Below are 23661 nucleotides of genomic sequence, written 5' to 3' on the forward strand. Positions count from 1 at the left end.
AATGCACATGTATTATTTATTGATTTCACCATCACAAAGTATTAATGTTTGTACATATTTTTGTTTCTTGTTGACTATACTATTGAATCTAAAAATGCATTATCGGTAAGATAACATATATTTACGTTAATTTGATATAAGTTATAAGAATAAAACGATCATTGAAGAGTGAACTTTTATATTAATAAAAAATAATAAAGATTAATATCAAATAAATATAAAAAAATGTGTGTGTCAAAATATATTTTTTATGTATATAAAATGGTCATTTTTTATGTATATAAAATGGTCTTAAAACTAGAGTAACTAAATTTAATTAATCTAGTTATTCAAATTTACTTGTTAGCAATTATTTGTTGGTATTTTATATGTAAAAGGACATGATAAATAAATTTTAAACTGTTAAAATATTTTCTAAAAGAAACTTAAAACCAAAATAAAAGATAGAAAATTTTATTTTGTATTAATCATGTAAAAAAATATACTTTATTTTATATAAAATATTATAATTTGTGAATATGAAATTAAGTATTATTTCATATAAATGAATATTTTGAATGTGAAAATAACTTTCAATTTTTTTCTATTAAAATAAGTTCTGAATGAGTTTAATAGAATCACATCTATTTATATTTATTTTAATATCATAAAATCGATTTATAATATGTATTAATTACGTTATATTTAATATTATAACTTGACTTGATTCTTAATACAGAAATCATATTTATTTGAACATTATTTGCTATAAAATTGATTATTACTTACTTATCATCAACTTTGTAGAGAAAAAGATGGAAGTAAACTTTGAAATATGTATTCTAAAACAATGGTGCAGAAGGAGCTTATTGGTAAACAGATACAATACAAAGCTATTAAAAAACATTGACACTTGAAAAGAAAGAGATGAAATATGGTGGTGAGGGTTAACAAGGCAAGAGAAAAATATGCAGAATCCTGCTGAAAGAATTGAACACATAAGCTTAAACCAATGGTGAGGAGTAAATGTGGCAAAGACTGGATTAAATTAGAGGCTGAGAAAGTCAACCCTCCCAACTCCCAAAACTGCTACCGTGGCCATAAATGGATGATAAATGATAAAAACCCCAATATCATGATGCTGTTCATTATTGTAAAGCATCAAGTTACTGGGACAGTGAGGCTGCAAGTAGGGCAGCACCAATTCCTGAACCATCTTTGGAAAGCTCAATGATGAGACTTTCTGAGCCATCTTCACCAACCAATTCTTTAAGGGTATTCTCTAGGCACTTGCTATACTCAGTGTAGTGCTCATACAATCCACCATCCATGGCTATCACATTCTTCTCACCCTTAACATCACTCATACTACTGTCTTTTCCCATCTTCTTCAAGATACCTAAGATCCCAGCAGCAGCAAGACGAGCACCACGGGTACCAACAATATTGCAGATCTCCACAACCACCTTCCTCACTTCTAGGGAGCTATCAGATATCTGATTTACAAGTCAGACAACAAAGTTAAGCTAAAAAAAGTACCAAATCTGAACATGAATCATAGCTGCATTGTGTAATACTTATATGCCTTTGAGAAATAAATCCAGTCAGTTAAAAGTCTTACATCGATTAAAAATAAAGTCAATTTAGAGTATACAACTAAATGTAAATATCATCTTACAAACTGATTCTGTGGAGTTGAGTTAAACTTAAAGTCTATTTCTTATCGCATAACTTTGATTTTTAAAAAATCTAGGTGATAGCATAGAAGCATGTGGATGGTAAAAACATAGGTGAATTGTCTTTAATGAATAAGAATAAAGTATGTTCTTGAAATAGCAGACTTGTAATCATATATCTATCATGTCTTATGAATTTATATATACTGGTATGTATCTTACACATATTGAATCTATAAAATAATGTATCGTTGTATCAGATACGTTATAACTATTATAACTTTTAAGTACATAAAGAAGCTGTGAAAAGCTTGCTGGAAAATCTTAATCCAAACAGAACAGGATTTTATATACCTCGAAAATGTTCTTTAGTTTGCTTCCAACCACGTTGAGATCAGCAGAGGAATCATGATGCATTGCAGACATGTCAGGTGTCCTGCACATTCAGTGTTGAAGTTCATGAGACAATTTTTGCACAATACCAGTAATTATAAGCAGCACAACACAAGGAGGTCATGAAAAAACATTCATTATTTTACTTAAACATACTTTTTTTTTGAAGTAGAAAATAGTGAAAGCAGAAAATATAAAGTCTTTTTCACTGTTGTTTCATAAACTACTGAAAAAGAAAAACAAAGTAAAATCCAACTACTCCTAAGTATCTCTGATGGACGATTTGGTGAATGCTCCAAAGTTTTCATAATCTTCTATCTTGTCTACCAGTTAACTTAAAGGGCAAGCATGGTTAGAATATCGTAGCAATTTAACCAATAAAAGGAAAAGAGAGATATCTTGTTGTAACAATACCTTGTTGAACTTGAAGAAGAGTTTCAAAAGATGAAGATGTTTTGATGATAATTGAAGAGGTTGAAGGTAAAAAAGTGTCTTAGAGTTTTCCTTTCTTTGAATTTTGTTTGTGTTCTTTACACAAGATATTCATAAAGACTTTATGATTTAGTACACAACGTTCCTTAAAACAAATTAAAAGAAAATGGTTTTACAAAGTTAAATTCGAACCTCGAATGTTTTTTCTTAAAAGAAAATGATTTTACATAGTTAAATTCAAACATAGAATGTTTTTCCTTAAAAGAAATTAAAAAGAAAATGGTTTTACATAATTAAATTCAAACATAAAATGTTTTACAGAATTTTTAATCGATCTATTTGATTAAATTGTTTGAGAGGATTCAAAATATGATAATAAATTATTGGAATCGATTAAATTAGAAATTTTTTTAAGTGTTTTTAAACTCTCATAATTATAATTGATTAGAATATTTTATAATTGGAATTAATGAAGAATATGTTTAATCGATTAACACGTGATAATCGATTATAATATAAAGAGGTTCGTAACTATTTTTTAACTTTTGTTAAGATATTTTATTGGCATTTTGATTTAATTGATTAAATGTGTTATAAATTGTTTTAAATCAATATTTTCAAAACTCTATACATAAAGATTCATTCTCAATCTTTAAAATAACTTTTGTCATCAAAGAAAATTATAAGTTTTCTAAAGTGGTTTCAAAACTGAATGTTTAATTATGTATTTCTATTGTGATTGATAAATCCTTTCTTTTTTATTGTTGATTTTGATTAGTGTTATTTCATTATATATTTGCAATATAAAATATATATTCTCTTGATCAAGAATGGATAAAAGCTTTATATCCTCTTATTTGTGATATCCTCCTGAGTAAATCAAAAGTTGATTAGTTTGTGTTGTTTATAATTGTTGTCTTGTTTTATACAAACATTTTTAGTGGAAACAATTTTTCAAGAAATGAAATTTGAGAACTAAACGTAGAATTGATTGAATCCAATTCCATGCGTTGTTTTTTTACAAAAGATTCATTCATATACTTTATTTATAATAAGGGAATAATAATCTATGGCCATTGCATGACTTTCCGATTAACTCGCTAATTGATTGTTGTGGTAATAACCATATTTATGATCTCACATCCACTCAGCTTCTAACAGCTCTAAACCTTTCATTTCTTTAAAAATTATTCTAACACAACATATGTATTATGGAAAGGAACTCCTTAAACTATTGCAACACAAACTTACTCTTCATTAAACCTTTAATGTATATAACAGTTTAATTAAGTGTAACACAAAATTCAAACACCAACGTTATCTTAATCATAAAATCAGGTTGATAACATGATAGAGACAAAATAACATTGATAGATTGGCCAAACAGAAACCTGACATTATACCTGAATATGAACGGATCTTTTAGTTTTGGGGGAACATTGTCACCAAAAAGTAAAGCTTCTTCGGCCATTTTGCATAGTACTTTACGAACAATTTCTCCCAAGTACATGCCAGAAATTATCTTCTCAAAAATCTGAGGTGTGATTGAAAAAAAATTATATAACCTCGTTTTCTAAGAGAAAGATTGAACTTAGAAGTAGCACAAACTAACCTGTTCACCAGGGTTTAAACTCTCAGCATCTAAGGCATGATCATACTCAGTTAATGGAAGGTATGATGACCTAAAGTTTCCCCACTCCATGTTGATAACCTAAGAGTCATCTCACATGCCAGACAAGATTCCATATTAATCTCATTCACATCAAATCATATGCAACCATTGTTAAGACTATATATACATTCTACCAAATGAAACAATGACAGGAACTGCTCACCATCTCTCCAGAATCTGGCAAAGGACCATGCCATTTTGGTATTGCTTGAACACGCTCTACATATGCAGCATTTGTTCCAGTTCCTAAAATAATAGCAGCAATGACATTTTTGTGTGTATATCGACCTCCTGCTAATGTTCCAACTGTATCATTGACCTAGCATAGATATATACTTCATACGTAAGTACGGAGATAGTAGTACCTTGAAAAACCATTTTCCTTAAGATCAATAAAAGACCAAATATATTTAAATTAAAGTCTTGTGATTTAACTATTGTTATGCAGATTGCAAGAGGTAAAACCATCAATTACCAGAGCATTTACACGCATATCAAGACCTCGTTTCCGAATGCCTTTCATTAGTTCTTCCACCACATCTTTACCAACCTATTCAAAGAACAACCAAACTAAGTACAAAAAAGGTGAAAGAAGTAGTAAGTTTCTGGAGTTTAAAACCCTTCATTCTCCAGAGTTGTTAGTTTCAGCAGTATTAACTGGTTAATAGATAAAACTTAAAACTCTTAATGACTTTCCGAACTTTAAACTACTTCCACATTAACGAATTTAGGGAAATTCTTGTACACTGTCTGAAAACACCAGAAGATATATAGGGAATCCTGTTAACAAGTTTTGATAGAACATCTAAAATATACAATGAACAATATGAACAATGAACTTGCCCTCATTATGTTGTTTAATGCAGTAAGATGAGATAACACTGTCTATTATAATATACATTGTGATTCAATTATACGTACGAATAAATCATGAAAAAGTTATATCTCTGAAGTGCTATAATCAACAGACAAGGAGATATTCAATCTGAAAGAATGGAGAAGGCATCAAAGCAATCAGGAAACGGGATTTACAGCGTCCTCTATGTTGAAGCCTTTTGTCCACTTGATAAGGTTCCCAGAAGCAATTAACGTTTGCATGACAGGAAAGGAAAAGGTAAAACCTATCTCTCTCTGTCTACCTGGAGGAACTTTAAAATCTTCACTCTCTTGGGCAACAAATTTTCCAACTTCTGCTGCAATATAGTCAAAGAGTGCCTGGATCACAATTTATTTAGATTGGTCTTGTTTCATATATGATTTGCACAAAGAGCAGCAACTGTTGCGAAAATAAAACAAAACAGGTGGTAGGCAAAGAAGAAGATTTTCAAATTGACGGGAGAAAAAAAGAACTTACAGTCGATGTTCCAACCATCAAATCAGGAGGAATTGACACCTCAGTAAATTCTTGACTAACGATACCTCCTTCCTTGCCTCCCAATTGCACACGTAGCACCCGAAAATTAGTCCCTCCAAGATCCACGGCATAATATAGTCCTTCCTCATTCCTAGAAAGGGAAGGGATGCATAAGAACAAACCAACAGCATGATAACACTTTAGCAGTAGAAGTATGTACAGTCACTAACTTCTCTTTCGCAAGAATCTCATAAATATGAATTCACGGATATTAAACATGGCTATGGAAAACCAATTACACCTTATTCACCAGCGTCATTGTCACTTCACAATTCACTGCATTTTTCAGTCGTGTTACAGCAAAGAAAGGTCAGAGTCAGTATGCTCATTGCTTCCTAGCACTCATTTAATGCACATCATTGGCGATGTAATGCACAACTTCCTTTTGTAGACATTACAATAACAAATCTACCATTTCAACAACATCTAGATAATATTACTATAAACATTTTCGTACCAGTAGATTCGTGTATGGAGGTAACTAAAGCGAAGAAACGTGAAGAAGGAAACTGGTTTAGACTGATCGAAAGGAGGATGATAAAGAGATTGAATAAGATCGCAGATTGGATGAAGAAAATAATGGAATAATACCCAGTTGGGAGCTTATCAACGTAGGTGATGAGCATCTTGAGCTTGCTACCACCTTCGGAAGCAAGGCCGGCGTGCATCTCCACATTCATGGCATCCGCAATGCGCTTCAGCTTCCACGTCGGCGTCGCACACTTCTCCTCTAATTCCTGCAATATTTCCATGGCTCTTCCCCACCGTCGGCATTTCCTGACGTACCTCTGCACCGCCACCGCACCCACGACGCACGCCGTGGCGGCTCCGATCACCGTGGCACACAGCACCACCTTCCTCATTTTGCTTTGACGATGGGCTCTGACGCGCAACCAAGTGTTTCCCTTGGTATCATGCTCTTGCATATAAATAGAAAGCGGAAATATACATATACTATTGACCAGTGCGGCTAATTAGGAAAACGAATAACGAATTTAATCAATTTTAGTTAAAGCTTAAGTCACTCTTTAATTGGAAATAAATAAACAGAGTGACTGAATAGTTGTTTCTGTGTAATGCTCAACTCAGATTTTTGTTTTCCGTAACTGAAAAAAAAATTGCGTTATCGTGACGTGTGTACGAGGATGATGGCGAAAGCAAAGATACGCAAAATTGGAACAACAAAGCGACAAAATCCAACCAACTTCTCCACAAACAAATAACGCTGTGCCAATTACAATAACGCTGAAAATGAAATTTCATCGTATTTATATTTAAACTTTGGTAAAATTCACAGAATTGTTCACAAACTTTTTACAAATATACTAAAAAAAATTGATATATCCCTCGTGGTACCAGTTGATCTTTTCCTCGAACACTGCTTCACCGAAGCTCCATAATCATTTTTCCGATTGTAGTAGTTTTAAAAAATTAATAATAGAGACGAATAGTATTTATAACTCCGCAGGGTTTTTCCATTCATTAACGATGATTTTCTGGTGAATTGAGTCCCAAAGTAGATATTAACTGCCCTGTTAAGAATAGATTAAATTTAGTTACTATAAAAATAATCTTAAAAAATATCTAAAATTGTCAAGTACGGGAAACCACAAAAAGCTTATTAACAAATAATCGTGTTCAATAAATTACAAATTCATTACTTAGTTATTAATTCTTAATAATTAATTTGTTTCTCGATATCAAATCACGACATTGGTAGAATGAATATTAATAATGATTGTTACAGGAGGAGGAAACACTAAAGCAGAAAGATTGAGATGGCAGTTGCCGTACAGTGTTAAGTTTATATACTAAAACTCTGGAAGATAGTAACCAAGAATATCAGTATAATAAAGTAGCCTCTGCTAGAAAACACTAGATAACCCAAAATTCCCACCCTCGCCCTTGCTCTCTCCCTACCTCTATGAAAACCAGATCAAAAAGAAAAAGAAAACCCAAAAGGGTCAACAAAGGCCTAGTACAGCACATTTTGAATATGCCCTAAAAGTTTAGGAGGATCCTAAACAAGATATAGTGTAGGTTAGCCGAGTCAAACGGCACAAAAAATGCAACTGTACAAGTGGCGGCTGACAAATCCCAGCTCCAGCTCTTCGGCTTGATGTGATCAGTTGCAAATTTGCAAGCTTGAATGGCCAAGCAAGCCTGAAAAAATTAGAGAAATGAAAGCCAGCCATTTAAATTACTACTTACCCAAACTACTGGCTCCCCTTGATTTCTCCACTGCATAAGTGTCCAATCTTACACATTGTTACTCATCCTTCACACTGCAGATGCCACACCCAGTCTCCTGTTATATACACCAAAGAAGCAAAAAAGACAACATAAAGACAAAACACAAGTAGTCAAGCTCTAAAAACAGTTATTATTAAACATGAGAGCATGCCTTATTACTGGTTCTTGCACCACCTCTGAATGAACGTTTCCTGTAGAATCAAGAACCATCCCTAACATTGCATTTTGCTACATAAAAACCCCGCAAAGAAAAATGGTTAATTGGTCAGTATACGTCATTGTTCAGAATAATCTAAAAAGAAAGTTTTAATTGAAAAAATATAATGGTAGATATGCAAAATTTTGCAAATGTGCACACGTTTGCACCCCCTATTATCCATCCTATCTAACGTTTCAATCCAAATTATGCATCACCCATAAGCCATGTAATCATTTTGGCCTTACAGATTCAGGGAAGGTCTTGCACAACAGTGCACTTCGCATTACAATCTCTACACAGTTACAGTATGATAAGGAAAGAAAAAATGATTAAATATGGCTAAAAGTACTTCACTACTAGCCAGACAAGAGATTATATCAAGATGGTAATAAAAAAGAGTTACAGAGTAAGGAAATGTGCGGGAAGGAATTGAAAGTCAAAACCTGCAACTGCACCTGTAGCTCGTGTGGAAATACTCCCTCAGAACTTGTCAATCTGTTCTTCACCAGTGTGCCAGAACCGTTCTCGTAAGTACTACTCTCAAACCTGCCATTGTTGGTCATCATATCAACACCCCTGGTGTTATCTTCAGCACAACCTGCCATAGATACGGCTCCAATATCTTCAGAAGAACCACTATCACTTGTAACGGAAGTAAACCCACTAGAATTAGAGGCAGGTTCAGGAGACTCCGTTCTACCCAACTCTTGCTCACTGCTTGACAACAGTTGACTATCAGACGCACTGCTACTTGCCCCTCTACCTTCAGGAATACTACTACATTGCTTTTTCAGTGTTGCATCCTCCCTCACACCCAACCCATCATTGTTCTTCCTCTTACGAATTCTCTCAACATGTTCAGTCCCAGAAACCTCATTTTTAGGAAATGATTTATGATTCTCACGTGTTGAGGTTGGCCTTGATGATCGCAATCTTTTGTAACCATCAGGAAACACATAGCACGGAATTTGCCTTCTCCGAACATGAGAAACAAAAATCTCCATCTCTGGTTTCCAGAACATGTACATATTGACTGCATGCAAAAATTCATCAATTGTTCCTCGTATATCAAATTGCTGGCCTTCTTGAACTACTTCTCCCTTCTTCCTCTGTAAACCCACAAAGAAAGCACAATGTGCACTCTGCCTTGAGGTGTCCATATACTCATGATGATAGGGATGGCACTGCAACTTCCCAAAAGTGTCACGCTCAATCTGCAAACAGGAATCAAATTAATCAAATGACACACTTAAGTAAATGTGTGAACTACATTAATTCTAATGTGTCAATTTAAATGTCTTGGTTTCACAAAGATAAAACAAATGAAAATACCATCAAGGTCAACTGCCGAAGGCGTGATCCCACCCAACCTTTCCAATTGCGTAAGTCATCAACATCAGCAGCAACTACGTCAACTTGCAAGTAGTTTGTATAACTTTCAAAAAAACTGTATGGTTCAAACAGATCCTCCCAACAACCTTTGTTTAATTCTACATCCTGATTTTTATTTTTTGACAAAAACAAAGGAATCAATTACCAATTACCAACAACAAATAAATATCTATGTCCAAATTATTTCTATCAAACTTAACAAAGAAGAATAGTGATTACCCCACATATCTTGTTGCCAAATTGGAATTGTTCCATCATAACACGAAGTGTGCTTGTAGAAACATTATAACTAGAATTCATACAGGGATAGGCAGGAGTAATAATTGGCATGAGATGGGATCGATCACGAGGATTTTTACGAGGATGCCAAAAGGAAAAACCAAGTTGATTTTCCTCTATTGGACATAACATGACAGGAGTTGGCCACCCCCACTGTGTATATACCCTAAAGAATCGAGAAACAAGCATACTTGGAACAGCATTTGGATACAACTGGCACACTCGAGCTACAAGAAGTGCCAAGTTAACACCACCAAGAAAACCTGTCACCTGAAAAAACATTAAAAAGCACATATAAATTAGCCAATAACTATGTAAGTGGCCACTCACAAAAAACAAACATTCGCATGAATAGTCAAGAAGGGGAAATTTTAAAATATCTCTCACATTGGAATAAATGCCTCGTCTTTTGGCCCAAAATTTCAAGCAACGAAGTGTTGTACGAAAGTGCTATAAGACATACAAATTGTAAATATATTAAAAGTATTAGGGACTCAATAAATAATATTAAATGGAAGACGTAGCAAAGTGTAAGACAAACAACAGTCTAAAGAAACACCTCAACATTCGGAACAAGCTTTAGAATTTGATCTGCAACTCTGCAGCCATTTAAACTTCGCACAGTAGGCTCGTCAACATTGTGTAGAAGAGTGATATCAGATATAACCAAGTCCTGTTGATTTATTAATAAAAGACAAAGTTCAAAAATGACAAAAATCAAATGATACAGAACTAGATCTGGAAAAATAAACATTTGCTTTTGTTTGAGAAATTAGTACAAAATAAAATTATTTGTCTTACTTCAGGTACAATCAAGCGAGAAATACTGGCATAAAGGAGATCAATTGATATTCCATCAAACTTGAATTTCATAACTGGTACATGAGCATCCGGAATTGGTTGCAATTCAGAGACCTCCTCCATGTTGGCTAGGATATCATGCAATGTGTAGAAAAAATCCTCCTGATGATGAAAACATGAAAAATCAGACAAAAATAATTTTGATGGAGCACACAAACAAAAAATATTTGCATTCACATTTCTACCTCGCGATTCACGTAGGAAGGTCCAATGCATATTGTGTCTAAGTCAGCCCCAGGACCATGAACCTGCATCATTAAACTCGATGAAATCGGGATCAACTAATCCACAAATGCAAAATAGGTGCAGCAAATTGCATGCAAAGCTTGACAAAATAAAACATTTTTCAAAAGCAAAAATCAATACAATCTAGTAACTGTAAAATTATAACATTCCCAAGCAGAGTAAACAGATCCAAAACATGTTTGCCTGATTCTACAACAATAACCAAGTCATGAAGGTGTGCATGTCAAGCAAGGAGGTAAGATACTCACACCAAGGCGATAAGAACCAAAAGTCATAATGATAGCATTTGCATCTTCCACCATTTGATCAGTGTATCCCTTTAGGCGAGTGAGTTGCTTCACCCAATGTTTTACTATCTGAAATAAAGAAAACAAATTAAAACATAAATGGTTAACTCTGAAGGTTTTGCATCCTGCATTAAATAGTTCTGTACAAAGTGATAGTAACGGACAATAAGATACTATTATATTATTATTCTTCTTCTTTATTATCATTGTTATTATTATCAACCGCAATCCAAACTATAATGATTAATATCAGCATAATAAATTATTAAAAATGCTCTCTCATCAATCACTAAATAAACTCCCAGAACAATTCTAATAAACAATAATAAGCATAAATCAACTACTCAATTAGACTAAACTCCAGATAAAAGAAATAAACCCCCATTATCAAACAAAAAGTTCCTCACTTTCCCCTACAACTGCTACTTTAGCATCAGCATTAATACGTATAAGTATCTCACATCTATATATATCCCGTTACCTGTCCAAGTCGGTAAAGAACCTCCTCTCTCTTAGCAGCTTCCTCATTGTTCTCATAAAGTCCCGAAATAGCGAGAAACTTGTACACATTGCAAAGAATTTCTCAGATAAGCACATCAACAATCACTCAAAAGAAACAATATCGTATTACAAAAAATAAAAAACCAACCTTTTCTAACTCAAGAGTTCTGTGCAAATCATAAACCGTTGGTCCAGCCATCGAAATGGGTTTCGTGATACCATATTGCTTCGACGATGTTCCCACCCCTTCAGAACTCCCCATGATCTCAACACCAAAATACCCGCAAGAAAAAATGAAATATTTATATATTCTTCCTATTCTTTTCCTGAGAAAAAACTGATACCCGGAAAACAATTTAAAAAGAAAAGGATCGTATCGAACGTTCAGACGGAACCCACGATTGAAAATCTAACGAGAAATCAATCCCTATAAGAAGAAAGGAGAAAAAAAAAGGAAAAAGTGCAAGGAATTGGAAAAAATTAAAAGCCCTGGATCGTAAAACCAAAAAGGATGAAAAGAAAGGGGAGATCTGAAAGGTTTGGAAGGGATTGCAGAGGAAGGTTGGAAGAAAGAGAGCTTTGGAAGGGAGCGGCGAAGAGAAAGCGCGATGAATGCAATGGTGGGGTTTGCAATTTTGTGATTTTTTTTTTCCCTCAGATATTTATTTATAGAATCGCACATTTAAGATTTTTTTTTATCCATTCATGCTTATTTATTTTATTTTATTACTGCTTCAAAATATTTTATTCGATTTTAATATCTTTTCTGCATTATTTATCATTTCAAAAAAAAAATACAACATTTCTTCATGATTTTTGCAGGATTAAATATTTCAACCGATCTGTTAATTAGTTAGTTTAAAATCGTACTGAATATTAATATTAATATTAGTAATTTGAAAATGTTATATTGTATGAGCAGAAAGTGACATTATCAATATATTTAATTCAGTTATATTATAATCTGTAAATTTTACTTTTTAGTTTAGATATTATGTCACTAGATAGATAAAAGCCTTATCATACCAATTTCAATAAATGTAATATTTTAATTTTTGAAAATTGGATTATTATATTCTTAATTTTAGATTAGTGATTGTTTGTTTATACATAAAATCTTACAATATCAATAAATAAACACGTAATATATTCAAATTTTAAAGTTGGATTAATGAGATGGATATTATATTTTTTATTTTGGATTAGTGATAAGGATATTACATTTATTATTTAAGATTATAGGCGTTTTTGAAGATATAAACAAAAACAGAAAATAGAATAAGAGTATTAAGGAGCTAATATTTATTTAAAATATGATTCTTTCTTTATTCTTTTATAGGCACAGAAAATTAAGAAAGTTGTTGTGTTAAATTAGCATTAATCATAATATGATTAATTCGGGTGTGCAATAAATTGATGAAACAAACAAATCTAAAGATTAATATTGACTATCAAGAAAAAAATGTAAAAATCCAACTAAATTTTAGTTTATTGTTTTGAAGTGTTTTTGGTAAAGATTAAGTTCTATTTATACTCGTTAGCTCTTGTACAATCAGTAAATTTTTGCATTTTATAGTAATTATCTTTTAAGTATAACTAATTTTCTATTATTTCATTCAATTCTTGTTTCTTTTAATCTTGTGTAACTATACGTTAGAAACTTGAAGAAGCAACTTATTAAATGTATATAACTACACTTTTGTTCCCAATATAAGTGAGCTTCGACTTCTTCACTGTTGGGAATCGTTTTTTAATCAAATGAATGTATTATATTAGGATTTTCAATTTTTATTTCGATATAAAAAAGAGTTTTATAAGTTTTACTAATGTTATTTTTAAAAAATTACGAATATGCATGTTTGAGTTGTCTTGAGATACTTTTTGTCTGTGAATAAGAGAATATAATATCTTGAAAAATTATAACATTTTAAAAAAAGGCTAAATACATAATTTAAATTTTAAATGAAAGATAAAAAAATTTAATAATTATTTAATTAAAAGTATATTATATATTGTTAGATATTGTGAGATATTTTTAACTGGTATTATTTAATATTGTGAAATATTCTTGGATATTAATAAAACTTTTATATATTGTTAGATATTAATAAGTGGTAATTAAATATTTTAAAAAAGATATATATAAAAGTTATTATAAGAGATATAATGGTTTATTGTTTATTATATTTCAAAGATTATGATAGAAAGTATAATGGCTTATTATATTTATTTTAAAATTTTTTGTTAAGAGATATAATGATTTATTGATTAATTATTTTTAAGAAATAAAATATTTGGTAAGTCACTATTAAAAGGAAATTAAATAAATTTCTTCAAATATATATAAAGTGATTATTAAAATATAAGCATGTTATATGTCTTGGTTATTCCTTAAACAAAACTATTAAAACAAGATTTATTAAGTGTATGATTATTGTTATATACAATTAGAATGGTTAAAAAGAGTAATCCGACCTGGTCTACCACGGATTAACTAGTTAGTGAGTTAGTCTAACCTAACCCATTTACCAGTAAGTCCAAAAAATTTGAATCTGACTTGGTTTACCACGAATTGGTGGCTTAAATGGGTTATCTCACTTAAACGGATTAGGATTTTTGTTTTTTTAATATAATTTAATATTTAGAATTTATAGGTAGATTAGTAAGCAAACCCGACTCACCATGGGTTCAACTCGAGTGAGTTGGGTTCTTAGTGGATTGAATTCATTTTTGGCCAGTGTCAAAATTTGTAATTTATTTTAAACTCAACCCGACTCAAACTCACGGTGGATTAGGTTGGATCATGACTTTTAATCTATTTTAACAGCTTTATATACAATAGATTTAAAAAGATTATATTTTAAATAATTATCAAGGAAAACGTTAGAAATATGTTTACTACGAAAATTGTTATTATAAGAAAGATTTGGCAATTGGAGAAAGATCGGTGAATTTTAATGTATAATTTGAATTTATTTATATCTTTGTCAAAAGATAAAAGATTTGATGATACACCAATATTTTTTAAAAGATCATATAATGTATGAGAAATATCTTTAAAGTAATTTCCTTATTTTATTTTGAAGGATCTTACAAGGATTATTGTTAAGGTTTGATATTTTATTTGAGATATATAATAAATTTTTTCTTGAGAAACAAAAACATAAATGTAGGAAAATATATCATGTCGTGATTATTAGAAATATTACATAAAATCTCTTAAAAGTATCTAGAGTTATGTATAAATATACATACTAAGAGAGTGAGTGAGTGTATACTCAATAAGAAAGACCATGGCTAAATAGATATGAAGGAACAAGTAAGAACGTATAAAGAAACTTTTGAAGTGTTACTAAAACTAAGTGAGAGAAATTTAAAATTTTGTATGATATTATGATGAATATCTATATGCATTATCATGTTTTGTGTCTATGACCTAATGATGTGTGATGAGCATGTCCACAATAATGCTCTAAGATGCGAGTACATCATCGTGAGTGTTCTTAAATGTTTGGGTATGATGAGAGAGGTGTGAACATGTTTTCATGAATGTTCATAGACGTTTGAGTGTGATTAGACAAGTAGATTATGTCTCTATAAATGTTTCTAGATGTTTGAGTGTGATTAGACGAGTGTGATTATATAAGCGTGAACATGTCTTCATCAATGTTCTTATACATACGAGTATGATTAAACAAATGTGAGTATCCATGTATCTATAAGTGCTCATATACATTTGAGCAAATTCCATAACTATTACGAGTTAGACATGTAAGTCCACATGATTGTTACAAATTGGACAAGTTTAATTTAAATAATAATGTGTATTTATTTTTCAAGTTATTACATCCATATCCATATAATTATAATTCAAAAAGAATTTCCTCCATTACTCAACCTACGTTAAAACAAAAACAAAACAATGCATATTTTAAAACAATATCTTAAATTAGTTTTCACATTTCTCATATCAAATTGGCTAAATTACATTTTTTAACCTCTCATAATTGTATCCCACAATTACTCACAAATTTGTTGAGTACAAATATTAATAAAGTCACCAATACATTAAGAACGGAAATTCACAACTCATATCAAAGTTTTCAATTCAATAGCAATTGAAATAAGGAGTAAATAAATAAACTCTAACTGCCTAGGGTGTGCTTGAAATCTAAAAAAGAAAAAAAACATGCTACTAAAACTCCAAAAACAACACTACTTACGAACTTTTAATTCCAAAAACAACCAAAGTACCAACTAAAAATAAATTTAGAGACTCGTTAAAAAAAATCAAATTCTCAAGTTATAAAAAATTACGAAGATAAAAAAGATCGTAGAGAAAAAAATTAAAGAGAGAAAGAAAGAGAAAGAGAGGGAGAGAAAAAAGAGAACATGCAAAACTTTTTATTTTTATTAATGTAATCAAAATAAAAGAAAAAAGAAAAAAAGAGAGACATTGGGCCTTAAGCCCATTTGTGATATTATTTAAAGTAAGTGAGAAAAAAAAGGACGTCAGAAATGGGCCGTTAAGAGCCATGGTCTGACTCTCAGTAGTATTTGTCATGTACTCAAATATTAAGTAACATGATTTTAAAATAAAATTATTTTTAAACTACGAGTTTATTGTTTTATTAAAGCAAGAGTTAACGTGATTTTAATGTCCTGCTCAAGATACTCTTAAAAAAATGTTTAAGATAATTAAAATAAATAAATAAAAATCAATAAATTATAGCAAATTAATGCTTTTAAACCTCTACTAAATTACATAAAAAAACCTCTATTAAAAAACTAAATACACAAGTTAATCTGAAATTGAATTTATTTTTTATAATTTCTTTATTAATTAAACAAAACTTGGATGCTCACATATTTAACCTCATAGATCTAAATTTGATTTTGATATCTAAACATACAATTTGCTTGTCTGTTAAATGAAAATTATCATAAAATTTTCCACTACTTTTTTTTTTCGAAATAAAATCCAATCATAAACCTTAGGTTTCACCAATGTGAATCTTGCAAAATGTTATTTTTGAAAAAAAAAACTACCTAACAACACGTACAAATTTGCATGGTAATGTTTTCCATTGAGATAATATTAAGGATGGGTGCAAATTTCATTTCATGGCAATTATGTTTTTACGTTTTAACTATAATGCTTTTTTTTAAATGATTGACCCCTCATTAATTAATATTTCCAAAATTCAAAGTTTAGATGCTTGTACTTTTATACCTTATTATATATATATATATATATATATATATATTAAAATTTTGAGATAAATATATATAATATTTGTCTTTATATTTATTAATCTTATTATAAAAATATATATAACCAATTTGAGTATATAATGTATATATATTGTGTAAGTATCTATCTCCATCTAAAAATACCTCATATAGAATTAGAAGACATTAAAAACTTGACAAAACCTCATCCCATTACTCATCTGCAAGTACATATATATATATATATATATATATATATATATATATATATATATATATATATATATATATATATATATATATATATATATATATATGTTTCTAATTTGATTGATATTCCTATTGTGGTATTATTTTATTTATATGATGGAAAAAATATAATCAATATTCATATTAATTCACGCAGTTTTAATTTTAGTCTGAGCAATTAATGTGAAGTGTTTATGTAACTTACTGTTTGATCAATTGTAATAATCAAAACATATATCACATTCATCTTTGTTAGCATCCAACTAATGATTAAATATGTTTTGGCTGAAATTTTGGTTTTGATGGGTGTCAAATCTAAAGAAAACTAACATCACGAAGTAATATCAAATCATCATTATTTATTGAAAATTTAAATAAATTACATAAAATTTTAATTAGTTGAAAATATCAACTTGTTTTAGTTAGAAAAAAGGAAAACTGGGTCATAATTGATTGATTCCCATGACCTAGTTTAATATCTCCATAACTTTTTTTTATCCTATATAAAAAAAATAAAAATTAGTCTGATTATTATATACTCGGCATTGATTAATTATTTCTGTCTAACAAAAAGACTCAGATCATGCCAACAAATGACACTAGAATTTAGTGGAAATAATAAAAAGCTTATTAATCCATCCCAAGATGAACATTATATATAAAAAAAATAGTTAATTAAATTTTAAAATATAGAAAAATGTGAGTTAAGGTCAACCGTTTGAACTAAACTATGTTATTCGAAATTTAAATATTGTCTCATGTATGTTCAAATCAGTCCAATGGTATCGGTATAAGATATTTGATAGTTCAATATTTTTATTTTGTTTATCTCGATCTATCCAATTCAAGATTAGACGATTTGTTTGGTATCATTCAGCCTCGACAGTCAGCTATCCGAACAATACTTAATTCATCTACACTAGTACATGATCGATCGACCTGTTTAATGACTGACTGGTTGAATTTAATGTCTATTTATTGAGTTGGTAACTGTCCAAACTATAGTATTTTTAATATATTTTAGGGACGAAAAAACTTCAATTTACTTATTTCATAACATAAAAAAAAATCCAGTTTTTAGAGAAAAAGAAAAACTTATTGAGAAAATGTTTTAGGGACCAGAAGGCAGAATACTTAAAAGCAAAATTTTGCATGTAGATGAGGGAAGTAGCCACCCTAACGTGAGCCCATACTAAAAAGGCTATATTAAAATTGTATCGTAGTTGTTGCATCTAACATATTAAATTCAGTTAAAGACATAATCTCTTCTTACTACATATATTAGCTGGATCACTTCTGTCTCTCTCATCCATTGCCGTAATGCAATCATTTTCTTCTCTGTGCTGCTGACCATCTTTCATTAATGGTTTCACAATTAGTTCATCCCCTTTTATGTTAAGATTCATCACAACTAATCGCCTACTTTTATATTCCTTCATATCAACAGTCACTGAGAAACAAATTGGGCTTTGGATAGGCCTATTTGGGCTGAAGAATGGTTACGAGCCCATGACAAAAAGAGCAAAGTCAAAGATAGAGTTGAGGCTGTGAGAAGCAAGTTGCAACCTAAGGCAAATGCCGTAAAAGAAATTAATGGTGGTCCAACACCACCTACTCTCTCTGGTTAGATATGGAAGTCTCTTGGTGGGTCCCCTACTCTTTCACTGAATTTCACCATGTATTGCGTACACATACCAAACTCCACTGCTCGTTGCAATCATTTTGGACCATTTTCTACAGTACACACTCCACGGTACACTCCATGCACAATACAATCAAACCATATTTCTAACCTTTTTCCTTTTCCAATCTTTCCTGTATAGTTATCATGCATTCGCAAGTCTAAAATCAAAAGGGTCTAATGTTTACAAATGGTAATGCATATGGTCTTGGAAGTTTCTCGTAGCATACAGATAACATCAATTTAAAGTATATAAATGTGTGTAAACTTTATTTTATTTAAATGTGTGCAATCATTACTTTATAAGTTGTTTTTGTAAAAATAAATTAGACTAAAATTCCACTTCGATAAAACTATTGTATACTATAAATATATAAATAGATATAAACCTCATTTTATAAATCAATTTTATAAAATTGAATTAGATTTTAGCTGATAATTTAATATTGTTATAAGATGAGATTACAATATATAAATTGTCCAGTGTATTTAAAAAGATTGCATCATAACAAGTAAGGATATATAGTGTTATAAGCATAGTTTATGATGATTTAGAAGGTTGAAGTTGAAGCCGAAAATAGAAACACAGACAGCATTGTTTCGTATGGAAGTTATAATCATATGAAATGAAATGATTTGTTTGAATGCGTCTTTGGGAATGGATTGACCCATTACAGTTTGCTTAGGGAGTGAAAGAAATTCAACTGGTGTTAATTCATCCAATCAAGTAATGGAACGAAACTGTAGCGAATTACAATAATGATAATTAGATGAATTTCAATTTGGTCTTGCATACTGATAAACACAGCAGAGCGCATTGAATTAAATTTATTAGGATTCCGACTGTCTGGCAAAATCTTCGGAGAAAATGTTTCTTATCTCACACTGTTCTGTCATGTCACCTTAATATAACCCACTCAATGGTTCCTAACACTAGAATTTTATTCTGTCCTTTTAGTATTATTCCCTCTTAAACAAGCCAATAACAACACCCTCAATCCCACAGGACATTGTTCATTAAAAAAAGGACTGATTAAAAAATATTTAAATTCAAATTTGAATCTTGACAGATAAATATAATTAATTATCGAAATCAGATGAAGATAGTGTTTGCTGTTAGGGTGCACCCCAAAGAGAGAGAGAGGGGGGTAGAAGGGGTAACATAACAAAACAAAGTAACAGCATTGAAGGAGTTGATTTGGTTTGGGGATTGAGGGGTTTGGAAAGGCAGATTTTTTGGGGGGGAAGAAAGTGTGGCAGAGAAGGTAAGCAATGGAATGATGATGGTGAGGGAGGAAGTGTTTGAGGGGAAAAATGGGGTGTTATCAGGACAAAAAAAGATGATATAAAGCAACCCTTTGGTTGGTATAGCTATTAATGAATGGTACACAGCACAGTGTACTATCAATGGTAGCAAGTTTTTATTTTTAGCCTTTAAAAGTGGTGTTATTCGGTTGCAGAACTTAACTCACAGTCCAGTTTTTTCTCTCAAATAAAGCAAGATAGTGAAAGGGTGGGAGAGGGACTCAATGCCCCCTTTGAACCAAGCTCACGGGATTGTTGTCAGTGGGTATCTTTCATATGTACTACACGTTGCTCCAGAAAGTTAGAGAGAGAAAGCAGCAAAGTAATGATAATAATATTGCAGTTTATTTTTGTAGGATAATACTATCAATATAGAACATAGAAAGAGAGAGAGAGATAGTTGTTGGAGTGAAGGGAATTCGGCGGTCTTTCTCTTTTTTGAATTCAAGATCAGATAAGAAGGTGTTGTCTTGGGTTTTGGAGGCTTTTTCCTATGATTATTGTCACTTTTTTCATAGGATTTCACCATTGTGCTTTGTCTGTAATTCTTGTCTCTTTACCCAAGGGTGAGGTTTTAAAGTTTTTAACAACTATTTTAATGTTTTTCGTTTTAGCCACTGCTAACTTTCTGTGACCGCTTTTTGTCCTCTAATGCAGTTCTTCACGAGGTCCTGTCAGAGGTTTATTTTCATAAAACGTTCCATCTTTATCCGTTCTTCCACTCACTCACTCTAATTTTAAGGTTTGTTCTTTATTAATCTTTTCAGCCATACACACTCTCATCACTTCTCTTCTGTTAGATTCTTTACACTTTACACGCTTTAAACTTTACACTCTCTCCTTTGCACTAAACTCCACCTCTTTCTTTGTCCCTCCATTTTTAAAACCAAGATTTTCCATTTTCATTTTAGTTTTCGTTTTTCACCCTGTCTCTGGTATATTCAAACAACATCTGGCTTCACTCGGTTGCTACATTTGCTCACTTCCACGCAAACCCCTCTTATCTTTAGCCACAAGAGGCAAACTTTCAGTTAACCTTTGCCACCGCTTCTCATTCCAGATCGTGACTCAACAAAAGTTGTCAAGTTATTATTATGGGAAAAGCTAGCAGGTGGTTCAAGGGTTTGTTGGGGATGAAGAAGGAGAAGGATCACAGCGACAATTCAGGCTCGCTGGCTCCTGACAAGAAGGAGAAGAAAAGGTGGAGTTTTGCCAAGCAAGGGAAGGATGTGCCATCTTCGGTTCCTGCCACTGATAACACCTGGCTCAGATCCTACATTGCTGATACAGAGAATGAGCAGAATAAACATGCAATTGCCGTTGCCGCTGCCACTGCCGCCGCCGCCGATGCTGCCGTGGCTGCCGCTCAGGCTGCCGTGGCGGTTGTGAGGCTGACAAGTCAGGGTAGAGGTGCATTGTTCAGTGGAAGCAGGGAGAAGTGGGCTGCCGTGAAGATCCAAACTTTTTTTAGAGGCTACTTGGTATGTGCCTTCTTTCTTGTGATGGTTCAAATCAAATTGGTGTTGGTCATGTGGGTATGAATGTGTGTGAGTATGTCTGCTTCCTTTGTTTTTGAAAATGCTGTTTGATAAATTGCATTGATTTGTGATTTCGGTGGTTCTGTCTCGGACAAAGATATTTGGTTGGTGCAAGTGAAGTGCTTTGCTATTCCTACTCCTTTGTCTCCTCTCATATATTATTTTAGATTCTTAATGAAACAGTGCCTCTCCCATTATATTCCATTCAAATATTAAACCTTTTTTTCCCCCTCTGTTCTAAGCCTTTTAAACCATATTCAATATCTGATAAATTTGAATGTTGGACAAATTTGAGCATGGCTGACAATTTTGTCACCTAACTTGATGTTGTTTCCTTTCAGGCACGGAAGGCTCTTAGAGCACTGAAAGGATTGGTTAAGATACAGGCTCTTGTTAGAGGGTACTTGGTTAGAAAGAGGGCTGCTGCAACTCTTCACAGTATGCAAGCTCTAATAAGAGCTCAAACTGCTGTCAGATCACAGCGAGCTCGTCGTTCCTTGAGCAAAGAAAGCAGATTTCTACCTGAAGTTCTTGCAAGAAAATCTGTGGTAAAACCTGGTTTTCTACTCCTGAATGAATACCAACATCTCATTCGTTTATCTATCAACAAACCATGTCTTATTATGTGCTTGTGTCCTTCTTATAGGAACGATTTGATGAAACAAGGAGTGAATCACACAGTAAAAGGCTACCTACATCCTACGAAACATCCTTGAATGGTTTTGATGAGAGCCCGAAGATTGTTGAAATTGACACATACAAGACTCGATCAAGGTCTAGGCGCTTTACCTCTACAATGTCTGAGTGTGGAGAAGACATGTCCTGTCAGGCAATGTCATCCCCTCTACCTTGTCATGTCCCTGGTCGAATCTCGGTTCCTGATTGCAGACACCTTCAAGATTTTGATTGGTACTTCAACGTTGATGAGTGTAGATTCCCCACTGCTCATAGCACACCACGTTTCACAAACTATGCTCGTCCCAATGCTCCAGCCACACCAGCCAAGAGTGTTTGTGGAGACACCTTCTTCAGACCTTGTTCAAATTTCCCCAACTACATGGCCAATACTCAGTCATTCAAGGCAAAACTAAGGTCTCACAGTGCTCCAAAACAAAGACCAGAACCCAAGAAAAGGCTCTCACTCAATGAAGTGATGGCAGCAAGAAACAGCATAAGTAGTGTTAGAATGCAAAGGCCATCATCCAATTTCTTCCAGACTCAAGACTCCTGGAATTTTTGACAGTCACAGCTGGACAATCACAAGGAAAATTTGAGAGGCAATTGGACACTAAATGATGTTACTAATATCTAGAATTTGTGCTTACAGCTTATAAATTCAGAGACCAAATTCTCAATTCTGCTTGTGTACATTCTTTTAATTAAAGAGTTTCTTTTTTCAATCATGTTGTGCACCAAATGATTTACATCTAGTAAAGAATTTGGCTTGGTAACTTTTAAGAACGTGGTTTTCTTCTGGTGTATACTAACTAATTGCTGGTTTGGATTGTAGTTCCAACAGTTTCTCCTTTGCTGCATTGCCTTTGGAATGCAGTAAAAGAGCAATGAATAGAAAACTTAAAAAACCACTCTGTGTTAGTGGCCATAAAAGGAAAGCTTGGTGAGGGAAACTTAACGGTGGCATTCAAAGTCCAGTGAAAAAGGTGGGATCTTGTTTATGTGGGGCATTGCATTGCTGACTGGGACTAGTTTCAATGAGAAGTTATGGTTGAAATGTCTGTGTCACACTGAAAAATGTGTTTGCTATTGATAGTGTTTCATGTGTTAGGCAATAAACAGTGGAAGAACGTTGGTTGGGTGTTCAGAAAAACTATGAGTCATAAATAAATTAGGAAGCCAATGTATGTTTGGCACTAATTTTATTAATAATGTTCAATGCTGCTACTGAAATTTGCAGCTAATTAGTGTGGATCAAGTGGGAAGAACATCGACAATGGTAATGACAGTGACACTACTACATATGTTCCCTTCTTTTGTCTGTTCTCATCACAGTTGGCAATTTATTCCCACGCAATTTTCAATATCATTAAATTTAGATTTTAGTGGAGTTTAAA

General features: G+C 32.1%; 3 protein-coding genes across 5 annotated transcripts; 1 reads left to right on the top strand and 2 right to left on the bottom strand.

Moving 5' to 3' along the window:
* Positions 1-925: 925 nt before the first annotated feature.
* Positions 926-6445, bottom strand: LOC108320452 (hexokinase-1). The gene is made up of 9 exons (XM_017551870.2): positions 6158-6445; positions 5507-5657; positions 5185-5367; positions 4628-4702; positions 4316-4471; positions 4093-4191; positions 3884-4014; positions 2010-2091; positions 926-1475 (listed from the first exon to the last, which is right to left on the bottom strand). Exons 1-9 carry the CDS (start codon positions 6427-6429, stop codon positions 1146-1148), a joined length of 1479 nt encoding a protein of 492 aa, XP_017407359.2. The 5' UTR covers positions 6430-6445; the 3' UTR covers positions 926-1145.
* An 835-nt stretch (positions 6446-7280) lies between these two features.
* LOC108320639 (nuclear poly(A) polymerase 4) lies at positions 7281-12240 on the bottom strand. 3 transcript variants are annotated; one of them, XM_052868507.1, is made up of 12 exons: positions 11733-12240; positions 11565-11642; positions 11045-11152; positions 10736-10798; positions 10491-10652; positions 10249-10362; positions 10077-10139; positions 9630-9959; positions 9351-9515; positions 8474-9232; positions 7971-8047; positions 7281-7874 (listed from the first exon to the last, which is right to left on the bottom strand). In XM_052868507.1, exons 1-12 carry the CDS (start codon positions 11844-11846, stop codon positions 7847-7849), a joined length of 2061 nt encoding a protein of 686 aa, XP_052724467.1. In that variant the 5' UTR covers positions 11847-12240; the 3' UTR covers positions 7281-7846. The 3 variants fall into 3 exon arrangements, with proteins under 3 accessions (XP_052724467.1, XP_017407614.1, XP_052724468.1); XM_017552125.2 differs by having other exon boundaries at positions 8462-9232; positions 11733-12231; XM_052868508.1 differs by lacking the exon at positions 10077-10139 and having other exon boundaries at positions 8462-9232; positions 11733-12231.
* Positions 12241-20019: 7779 nt separating this feature from the next.
* LOC108320491 (protein IQ-domain 26) lies at positions 20020-22989 on the top strand. Its single transcript, XM_017551914.2, has 5 exons — positions 20020-20617; positions 20709-20793; positions 21112-21532; positions 21931-22137; positions 22236-22989. Exons 3-5 carry the CDS (start codon positions 21146-21148, stop codon positions 22827-22829), a joined length of 1188 nt encoding a protein of 395 aa, XP_017407403.1. The 5' UTR covers positions 20020-20617; positions 20709-20793; positions 21112-21145; the 3' UTR covers positions 22830-22989.
* Positions 22990-23661: the final 672 nt, after the last annotated feature.

This window comes from Vigna angularis, chromosome 9, assembly GCF_016808095.1.
Source record: "Vigna angularis cultivar LongXiaoDou No.4 chromosome 9, ASM1680809v1, whole genome shotgun sequence".
Taxonomy (NCBI): domain Eukaryota; kingdom Viridiplantae; phylum Streptophyta; class Magnoliopsida; order Fabales; family Fabaceae; genus Vigna; species Vigna angularis.